The sequence below is a fragment of the Triticum aestivum genome, chromosome 4D (genome assembly GCF_018294505.1).
Source record: "Triticum aestivum cultivar Chinese Spring chromosome 4D, IWGSC CS RefSeq v2.1, whole genome shotgun sequence".
Classification (NCBI taxonomy): Eukaryota; Viridiplantae; Streptophyta; class Magnoliopsida; order Poales; family Poaceae; genus Triticum; species Triticum aestivum.
In genome coordinates, this window is record NC_057805.1 from 22,490,323 (window position 1) to 22,501,494 (window position 11,172).

The 11,172-nt window shown below is 46.9% G+C and overlaps 1 protein-coding gene across 1 annotated transcript; it reads left to right on the top strand.

Annotated features, from left to right (window-relative positions):
* Positions 1-271: 271 nt before the first annotated feature.
* Positions 272-3,981, top strand: LOC123099480 (DNA (cytosine-5)-methyltransferase DRM2-like). Its single transcript, XM_044521629.1, has 9 exons — positions 272-409; positions 529-637; positions 731-777; positions 867-1,034; positions 1,605-1,704; positions 1,744-1,808; positions 1,949-3,121; positions 3,412-3,503; positions 3,885-3,981. The coding sequence occupies exons 1-9, from the start codon at positions 272-274 to the stop codon at positions 3,979-3,981; spliced, it is 1,989 nt and encodes a 662-aa protein (XP_044377564.1).
* The last annotated feature ends 7,191 nt before the right edge of the window (positions 3,982-11,172 follow it).

Consider the following 11,172-nt stretch of genomic DNA (forward strand, 5'->3'; position numbering starts at 1 on the left):
TAAACCGTGCACGGGGTTTTGACATCTGTGGGACGCAAATGGTCGGTTGGATCGAAAAAGGTGGCAGTTTTCTTTCTGTTTAAACGTGTTCTAGACCTTATACTAATTGAATGTGGCTGTGCTAATTTCTTGTTTGAGGCTTCACTTGCGATGTCGCATGGCTGTTGTTGCCTTGGGGCTCAGTGTGTCATGCCCTCGCGTAATTTCTCTTCTCCGTTGCTGCTGGTTTGCTTTCGCTGTTGTTCTGTGCGTTTGAGTTGTGGTGTCACTCATGTTACAGATGGTGGACTTGGTTAGCGATAATGATGAGTTCGAATTGGATGAGGACAATGATGGTCAGGTTGGGGGCTCGTCTTATCCAGTCCTGAGAAACGCTGATGCTCCTGGCCCGTCCACGCTGGTGAGGCAGGTAACTGATAGAAGTGGGTGTCTTTAAGCACAAGTGCACAAGAGCTAGTCATTGCTCGCATAAGGTTATTATTTTGTTATGATTTTGATCGTAGTCTGATGTTTGTTACTGATCTAAAGGACGCTGTTGGGATGGCCAATGGGGCAGCTCCTTCTGCCTCGTTAGTTGGGATGTATGTAGAAATGGGTTTCCCGAAAGAGATGGTATTGAAGGCCGTCAAAGAGATTGGTAATACAAGTAGTAGTCAGTTCCATTTGATCATTTCATTCGTGTTGTTGATGTTTTGCACCTTCAGTTTGTAACCTTTTGTTTTGCTTTCAGGGGAGAGGGACGAAAGTGCATTGCTGTCACTACTTCTTGCATATACGGTATTTGTTGATGTGCTCCCATATCTGAGTTGACCTCTTGCTTCATAGCGGGAAGGACAGTATGTTAAGATTGGTTGTGTGAAATGCAGGAAAATGACGACTCAGTGGGTAGCTGCTCTACTTCTCGCCGCATCCCCCAGCGCGTTGAAGATGAAGAAGAAGAAGAAGAAGAAGATGATGCTTTTGATTTTGAAGACTGGGATGATGCTGTTGATGCTGGCCAAAGGGAACCTTACTCTGATGGTTCTGGTGATGAGGTAGATACTTACTTATCTTCAGCTTGGTAACCGGAATTTTTTTGATTATGTGGATTGTGATATATAATTTTATATACATGTGAAACATTGTTGATCTGTTTATTAGCTGGTATGATCTAACGTATGAGACCATGAGTTGTTTCCATCGAGTAATTTTACCTGTTGAAATGTGTCTAGAGGGATGGAAAATTACTAGCTACATAAGCATTACCCACTTTCATGATTTATGTGTTATCTAGATATGTTTTCACTTATTTATGACGCTGCAAACACATTTATGGCTGGTCTAGGTAGCTGTGTCAAGTAAGCAGATGAAGTACTGGACTGAGTTCATGCACACAAGAATAACTCTTGTATTATACATCTCAAACGGCATTGCAGGACATCAAATCGAGCTCTTAAATATTAATTTTTTGAACCCCCCCCCTCCTTTCTTCAGGTCTTGTGCATCATGTTGTACAATTACATTCACCACTAGTATGTAGTTACTAGTTACTTAGTTGGCATCAAAATGGGCGGTGAGATGTAGAAAGTGCTTTCTAATCTCTGTTTTGCTGTGCTTTTGTGCAGGGTTTCCTAGAAGAAATGTCACAGTGGGACAAGCAGATCAAGTCCTTAGTGGACATGGGATTTCCTGAAGATGAAGCAAACATGGCTCTTAGAAGATGTGGTATGGCTCTCTTCTTGTAGTTGTTGGCTTGGTGATTAGGCTTTGTTGATCATACTTTAATGGGATGGTACCTTATGCTTTATATTTGGTTCAAACTTGGCCAGGTATACCCCTATGCATGTATTGGTTGACTCCATCTATGCATCACAGGCTGACCATGAGGTACATTGCAGTTTGCTATACATGTGAATAATAATGGCTTCGTTCTTAATTTCGATGGATTGACACTGGAATTTGTTTGCAGGTTCTGGATGAGAATCGCTTCAGTTCCTGCGTGGGGAGAAAGAAAGCAAGATTCACAGAAGATAGCAAGAAGAGGAAAAGATACGGAGGTGGAGCACATGGAAGTCAATCCCCATGGGATGGTGGTCATGAAGAGTCAATTTCTCTGCCAAAGCCAATGGTGGGATTTGGCCTACCTGGTGACCGACCACGGTCAGTGAGCAGATTGCTTCCTGCACATAGTATGAGAGCACCTTTCTTCTACTATGAGAATGTGGCACTTGCTACTAAAGGTGCCTGGGCAGAAATTTCAAGATGCCTATATGGTATTGAGCCAGAGTTCGTAGACTCGAAATACTTCTGCGCAGCGTTAAGGAAACGGGGTTACATCCATAACCTCCCAACTGAGGGAAGGTCAGTTTTGCGTCCCATCCCTCCGAAGACCATTTTCGAGGCCTTCCCCCAGTACGAGACATGGTGGCCCTCGTGGGACCAAAGAAGGCAGTTCAATTGCCTACAAACATGTATGGCAAGCGCAAAGCTGACTGAACGGATCCACCGTGCTCTTGCAAACTCGAGCGATCCACCAACTCAAGCTGTTCAGAAATATGTGCTGGAAGAGTGCAGGAAGTGGAATTTGGTATGGATTGGCAAAAACAAAGTTGCTGCATTGGATTCTCTGGAAATGGAGTTTCTGCTTGGTTATCCGAGGGACCATACTAGGGGAGCTAGCAAGAAAAAGAAAGACAAATGCCTTGGAAATTCATTCCAAGTCGATACTGTTGCTTTTCATCTGTCAGTGCTGAAGGATAGGTTTCCATGTGGTATGAACGTGCTGTCCCTGTTCAGTGGTATCGGAGGAGCAGAGGTTGCCCTTCACAAGCTTGGCATACGGATGAAGACCGTGGTTTCTGTGGAAATCTGCGACGCGAGTAGGAACATCTTGAGAACTTGGTGGGATCAGACCCAGGAAGGCACATTGATAGAGTTTCGTGATGTGCAGTCTCTCACACATGAAAAAATTGCATCACTTATCAGACAACTTGGTGGCTTTGACTTAGTGATCGGGGGAAGCCCATGTAACAACCTTGCCGGCAGCAACCGGCACCACCGTGTTGGCTTGGAGGGTGACCAGTCCGTGTTGTTTCGTGACTATGTTAGAATCTTGAACTCTGTGAAGTCGATTATGGCGAATGTAGGATGATGATTGCATTCCATGTTCTTTTAGTCCTTATCCTTAGAAACTCTACTTCATTTAGGTTTGGAACATCAAGTAACTGCGGTGAAAGTTTATTTTGTAGACAGACCAGATAAATTTGGAGCTCTGTGTTTGATGCTTATAACTATTTTATTACCTGCTGGCCTTCATTTGGGAGAAGTTCATTTTTTCCTGACAGAGAAGAAACTTGTTTTGATCTTTGTGAACACTGAATTCATTGCTTTCTCATTGTATTTTCATTCTACACTTGTGGGTGGTTATGGTAGGGTTGGCAATGTTGCTCTGCTCCTTTGCAGAACCTGGGAGAGCAGGGGGAAGGGCTGGCAATCTGCTGCAAAGTCAAAGTGCGCATGGAAAGGTACATCTCAGAGCTTTAGGGCAAGGACTCATGTGCTTCAGATAGAGGTTAGCTAGTGTATTACCTGGAAACAAATTATGTGCTGGGAAATTGGAGAGTGTAGCTCTGTATTTTAGTGTTTCTTCCCTTGGTTAAAGTCCATTTCTTGTATTTGTTCTCCTACCGTGCTTTGATTTGTTTAATCAGTTGAGATGCGTTAGAAATGTTGTGTTGATAATCTTAATACATTCAGTTTCCACCAAACAAGCTTTCGTGGAAGACATATGTTACTAGATATTTTTATGTGCACGTTCATGCTTAGGTGCAGATTTTGGCGCTATTTTCTTACCATTTATGTGTTATAAGGTACATCGATGTCTGCTTACTAGCCTGTTCTTGTAGATGGCCCAGTAACCTATCATTGCTTATACTTCGATGCTGGAATTCAGTCAAGCAAGCACCCAGTGACTGGACTGGCATTGAGAGAAGAGCTGCATAATCTTCAGGTTGCCGGTTTGTCATGTCATTGAAAATCTTAAAATCACCGTGGTTCATACACCTGTCAATCAAATGTGGTAGAAGGACAAATGAGTACCACTGTATTTCGACAAAGTTAAGCTTTATGACTGGCCAGTTTTCGACAAATGAATGTAACCCAACTAATGGCCAATTGCAGATAAATGTTCAATGTACTTTCATAGGAAAAAACTTAAACTAAGAAACCGAGGGATTAGCGTATTTGAAAAACTGCAAAGAAAATTGTTTGCTTTATTGGGAATGTAACCCAAGTTAAATAAACACTGATGGCCAGTTTGCGACTGGCTGATGCTGTGTTGCATTACGCTGCCCTGTGAAATATAGCTAGTTAAATGGAGTTTTACAAATGCTATTACTGCTCTGAAAGATCCTATCCATTAGCATTTACATTTTCCTGTGGAATGTATCTAGTTATATGGAGTTTAACAAATTCTAGGAGTATAATATTTCTGCTCACAAACATCCTATCAATTTGTTGAAGTATCAAAGTAAACATAATCGAAGGTGCATTTCAAAATCAGTGCAATGCCAAACTCAACTAATAAAGTTTTGAAAAACATGAGCGGCCTCGACCCTCCCTTGTTGATGTTTTTCCGCTTGTCTCTAACAAGGACTCTAGATTGGATCGCGAAAACTTTTTGTTGGTCTTTACACTAGAACATCCGACCGCGTATTTTCTGCAAGTCATATGCTCTGTTCTGCGAGTCATCAACTGCATGGTAAAAGATTAAACAGGCTTCCTTGAAGATGCTGGTCTTTTCTACTTCACCACCTTGCATGGCAGTTCATGATCTTTAAATTCTGTTGGCAGCATGGAGCGGATAATGGATACTTTTAATTTATTCGCAGGATCCAGTGGTGATGGGAGTTGCGCTGTGCCAGATCGTGCGAAGGAAGTCTGAATGCGAGCTGTTGTTTTTGTTTCCTTCTGAAGCAGCTTTGCTTGTGAAGAAAATTTGGGTAAGTTGGTAGTGCATCTTGAGCATTTTCAAAACAACAGCTCGCATTCAGACTTCCTTGGAGATAACCTTGTGCACTAGTAAATTCTTGTTGGTTGCTAAACTAACTCCAATGCAATGTGAATAAGCAGGGGAATGCACGGTTCATGCTGCAAATCGGCGGCATTCAGCCCTGAGGAATGGCCTTTTTTCTAGTGTAGCAGGAGAAATGGGGATCAGAGGAAGGACCGGTGGCCTGTGATCACTGGAATCCTCCATCCCACCGGGTAAGTCGCAAGTTGCTTTGGGCGCCATCGCCACGAGCAGCTAGCCTTGACCGATTCGATTGCCTGTTTGTGCTGTCGCCATTGTCGTCTGAATTACTGACCAGATTCAGACAACGAACCTGTGGAGTAATGCATTCATACAAGACATGCTAGTTGCTATGACTGTGTTATGATATATTCTTCTTCAGTTATGTGGCTTGTGTGTGTGCACTGATCAAGGGTTTTTCAAGTGAGGCAGAAGCTGCACACCTGATGAAGCTACTTTTTTTTCCTTTCTTTCTTTCAGTCCAACTGATTGACACGCTTACAAGTGTTACCTATGACAGTGTTAGGTTATGTTCTTCTTCTTCTTCAGTTATGTGACGTTTCCGAATTGGTACGCCAAACATGCATGTTCGGCGCCAAAGTTTAGGAAGCCAAACGCGCATTTTTGGGATTTGGAAACTGTTGCAAATCAGAGTGCGAAAGGATGAAAGTGCAGACTAAGGCGGCGTTCCTAGCTAGAGTTTCTCGACACTTTGCCTGGACGAAGCTATCTCCTCGAGAAAGCCAAGGGCGACGAGTGGAGACGAGAAAGAAAGGATCAAAGGCATCATGGAGGGTGCCGAAAGGCCGGAGAACATGACGAGGATGTCTACACCACCATTACCATAGCCGCGTATGCATATCCCACCCGGCAAGCGAGCGAACGAAAGCAGTGTGCCCCCACGCCGTGGATCAGCTGCACCTTGATGGCCTCCGAATCTGGCTGCCTGGGACACACCCCATACCCTGCCATCTCACTGGGACTCACTGACTGAACCCCTTTGCACTGATGCAGCCAGCAACAGGATCCATGCTTTGCATATTAACATATGACCGCACTACTACAATTTACTAACGACCAATCGGCGTCTCCAAACATTTTCTAAGCGGGGCAGAATCTGCACATCAAATAGTAGCATGGACGTGTTTGGTTGATCGCATGAGACCCAACCAGGCCCGTCCGGGAAGAAAATAGGTTGCTTGGTTACATGCATTCACTGTTTAGCCTGCATAGCATGAAACTTAAAGTACCTTAGAGGTTCAAAAAAAAAAAAAACTTAAAACACCTTGGGGTCAGGCCCGCTGGAAACCGTCAAATCGGCAGTTTCTACAGCCAGACCCACGGGATGCACATGGGCGGCGGCGACTGCACGCAAGGAGCCACGCTCAAGACGTCGCATTGTTTCCCGAAGCGTCAGCAATAATTACCCTCACCTCTCTCCCTCGCCCACCCCCTCCACTCTCCCGCTCTCACGCCGTCGGCGGCGATAAGCGGATCCAAGAACAGCAAGGTGACCACCGACCTCCATCACCGGCATCAACAACATCACCCGCAGCACTTCGGCAATGGCGGTAAGCCCTATTTTCACCTCCTCGCTTACGATTTCATATTCAATCCACGTAATCCATCTGTGTTCTAGGGGAATGGGGAATCGGGGAAAATAGCCATAGGATTGATTAGCACTTCTTCATGAGTACTGAGTAGCCATTGATTTTAGGGTACCGATCCGGATTGAGTACAAGGGGAATGGGGATTCGGGGTTAATCTTACACAGTAGCGATAAATCGTAGCCACGGCGACCCTGATGGCGCTCGGAGCGGCGGGGGCCCTTGGCCTTGTAGTTGTCCTCCAGCTCGACCGTAGCATGCATTGTCTGGTCATCCTCGCAGTCGTCCAGATCGATTGGCATACACGATGGCCTGGCTCCGGCGCCCTGACCACCACCTCCACCGCTTCTTCCTCCTCCTCCGGCTCTAGAGTGATGACCTCCGGTGCCACCAATGTCCTAGTCCAGAACGCTGCGGCACGTTCGTCTTGAGGAGCCATGTACTCCCTGTACTTGGCCCATCTTGCCCTCTGTCCAGCATTGCCGAAGTCGTCTTGATTCATGGCCCAGCGCAATGTCTACTGACATAGCGCCCTTCACTGGGTCAAGAATCAACGTCTTCATCTCCTCCGTCATCGTCTTCTTCACCACAGCGTCTGCCTCCTTGTGCATGTCTTCGCTGCTGGTGAAGTTCGAGCACACTTCCATGGTGTTCTCAAACTTGGTGCGGTCACCAAGCGAGCACCCTTGGAAGAAAGCCCTCCATCCAATGCCCCATGGGAAGGGGTTATTGGGAAACGTAGTAGAAAACCAAAAATTTCATCCTACGATCAACCATGAGGACTATGAAGATGCAACTATGGTTTAGACCGGATCGTTACCAACTCCGAGTTGCAGCGGAAGAAGACGAGTCGGTGTAAATCGTACTTGAAGTCCCTCGAAACATTCACGAATGATCCCTCAAACGGAAGACCGAAAGCACAACTTCTCCACGGTTTACAAGCGCCTTCATGATCCGGTAGCGCTTCATCGTCCAGAGCTAATCACCGTCGGAGAATTAGAGGGAGGAGATGAGAATCACACCGGGCTTCTAATTTGAGGATTAGAGAGGATCTAGATCTAGATCTAATTGGGTCAACTAGAAGTAAAGAGTTGGGAAACTGTTGGGAATCGTTGCATGGAAAACAAAAATCTACGCACACGCAATGATCTATCAATGGAGATGCATAGCAACGAGGGGGAGAGTGTGTCTATGTACCCTCGTAGACCGTAAGCGGAAGCGTTTCACAACGCGATTGATGTAGTCAAACTTCTTCACGCTTCAACCGATCAAGTACCGAACTCACGTCACCTCCGCGTCCTGCACACGTTCAGCTCGGTGATGTCCCTCACCTTCTTGATCCAGCAAGACGTCGAGGTAGTAGATGAGTTCCGTCAGCACGATGGCGTGGTGACGGTGATGGTGAAGTGATCTCCGCAGGGCTTCGCCTAAGCACTACGAAAATATGACCAGGGGTGTAAACGGTGTAGGGGGGCGCCGCACACGGCTAGGAAATTGTCTGGTGTGTGCTAGCCCCCCCACATATATATAGGTGGGAGGGAGAAGGGAGATGCCTAGGGGTGTCCCAAGTAGGACCGAATCCTACTTGGGCTCCTGCCCTTGGCCGCGCCCCCTGCCATATATGTCGAAGGGGGAAGGAAAGAGGGGGGGGGGGAGGAGAGAGAGAAGTGGGAATCCTAATTCACACTTACCTTTCCTCCTTCCCCTTTCCTTCTCCACATTGGCCGGCCAATATGTGGGGTGCACCAGCCCCTTATGGCTGGTGCGTTTCCCCTCTTGGCCCATAAGGCCCATATCTTTTGCCGGGGGTGCCCGGAACCCCTTCCGGTGACCTGATATGTACCGGGTACCCTCCGGAACACTTCTGGTGTCCGAACACCATCGTCCTATATATCAATCTTTACCTCTCGACCCTTTAGAGACTCCTCGTCATGTCCGTGATCTCATCTGGGACTCCGAACAACATTCGGTCACCAAATCACATAACTCATATTATACTATATCGTCATTGAACGTTAAGCGTGCAGACCCTAGGGGTTCGAGAACTATGTAGACATCACCAAGACACTGCTCCGGTCAATAACCAATAGCGTAACCTGGATGCTCATATTGGCTCCTAGATATTCTACAAAGACCTTTATCAGTCGAACCGTTATGACAACATATGTAATTCCCTTTGTCCATCGGTATGTTACTTGCCCTAGATTCGATCGTCGGTATCTTCATACCTAGTTCAATATCGTTACCGGCAAGTCTCTTTACTCGTTCCGTAATACATCACCTCATGACTAACTCCTTAGTCGTTTGCTTGCAAGCTTATGATGTGTATTACCGAGAGGGCCCAGAGATACCTCTCCGATACTCGGAGTGACAAATCCTAATCTCGATCTATGCCAACTCAACAAACACCTTCAGAGATACTGTAGATCATCTTTATGATCACCCAGTTACATTGTGACGTTTGATAGCACATAGGGTATTCCTCTGGTATCCGGGAGTTGCATAATCTCATAGTCGAAGGAATATGTATTTGACATGAAGAAAGCAATAGCAATAAACTGAACGATCATTATGCTAAGCTAACGGATGGGTCTTGTCCATCACGTCATTCTCCTAATGATGTGATCCCGTTATCAAATGACAACACATGTCTATGGTTAGGAAACCTTAACCATCTTTGATCAACGAGCTAGTCTAGTAGAGGCTTACTAGGGACACGGTATTTGTTTATGTATTCACACATGTATTTAGGTTTCCGATCAATACAATTATAGCATGAATAATAAACCTTTATCATGAATAATGAAATATAAAATAACAACTTTATTATTGCCTCTAGGGCATATTTCCTTCGGAAACATGGTAGAAAACAAAAAAAATGGCCTACGAACACCCAGGAACAATATGAAGGTGCATTAGAAGATTGGATCATGATGCTTACCAACTCCGAGTTGTAGTGGAAGCAGACGAGTCGGTGTAGATCGTATTTGGAGTCCCTCGTACCGCTGATGAATGATCTCGCGAACCGCCCTCGAACAATCTCTCGAATGGAAGACCGAAAGCACGACCTCTCTACAGTTTGCAAGCGTACGATATTCACGATCCGGTAGCGCTTCACAGTCCAGAACTAATCGCCACCGGAGAATTAGAGGATAAGATTAGAGCCACACGGGGCTTCTAATTATGAGGATTAGAGAAAGTAGAACTAGCTATAATTGTCTCAATTAGAGCTAGTAGTATTGAACTAGAGGAGGCTCCAAAAGTTGTGTCTCAATTGTGGCCAATACCTCAAGTATATACAGGTTAGAGGGGGAGAAGATGGCAGCCACCAAGGATGGAAAGTCCCTCCTTGGGGCGTCGTCCAAGGGGGGAGGAGCTCCTCACTCCAATTCGCCCCTCGTGATGGTGTCCTGGACTAAGGGGTACTAACCTATACGACCCACAATCCATGGGCTGAGCTCACGGCCCACCATGAGGAGGGTGGACCAACTCACTTCTGCAAGGTGATCCTTGCCCCGAAGCTGGAGTGCCTGGCTATGCCCCTAGACTTCACGAAGCACTTCCCAGCCGTGTCGATGGAGTTCAAGCTGAAGACGAACACCGGCTGCACATGGAGGGTCACTATCCGACTGATGAACGACAGGGTCACCCTCGATCAGGGTTGGGCCCCCTTCGCCGCCGCCCACCAGACCAGGATCAGGTACATGGCGACCTTCAATTTGCTGACTCCTGACACCCTAAAGGTGATCGTCTTCAACGACGACGACATTGTATTGGTGACCAAGTGCGGGAGGCACGACGACGCCTTCATCATGAACGTCTAGGAGAGCTCTCTATTGCACGTGTTGGTTTGGTATCGACTATGTCGTATTGGTTTGCTTGAAAACTGCTTGGTTTAAGTGTCATACTATTTCAAAAATTGCTTAATTTGGTTTAAAACTATGTTTGTCGGTGTACAAAAGAAGGGGCGCACCTTTGTACCCCTTTACCTGTGCACGGACAGTCGGAGCCGCGCCCACGGCCGCACCAAGCAGAACAAGGGAGGTGAACCGAGGTAAAACCAAAGTCCAAGACAGCCAGAGCAATGCCAAGGCCAAGACCACAAAAGAGCAGAGAGGCGAAGCAGGTCCCCCCGGCAAGACCCTTGCCGGGGCAACCTCCACGGCCCCGGCAAGGCCCTTGTCGGGGCGGCTCGTCCAAACACCAGCGGAGCGCACCACCCTTGAGCCCACGGTCTCCAACACCGTCAACCACGTTGGGGCAGGGCTCGGGAGGCACCTCCATGGTGGCATGCAGATCTTTGTGAAGACAAAGAACACTCAGGATCAGATGAGGATTGGAAGACAACGATCCTCAGCAAGATCCTTTCCGAAGAAAGCCACAAGACCCCCGGCAAGATCCTTGTCGGGGACGACTGCGCGCCACGGCAAGACCCTTGCCGGGCCACCCAGCAAGGCCCTCACCAAGGACGCCAGCGGGGCCACCGCCAGGCCCGCACCAGCCAAGTCTCCACCG

Bases quoted from the DNA above. Each gene is read 5' to 3' on its own strand.
- LOC123099480 (XM_044521629.1), top strand. From the start codon at position 272: ATGTTACAGATGGTGGACTTGGTTAGCGATAATGATGAGTTCGAATTG. The intron at 778-866 runs GTATTTGTTGAT...TGTGAAATGCAG, and splicing joins CACTACTTCTTGCATATACG to GAAAATGACGACTCAGTGGG. The intron at 1,705-1,743 runs GTATGGCTCTCT...CTTGGTGATTAG, and splicing joins CATGGCTCTTAGAAGATGTG to GCTTTGTTGATCATACTTTA.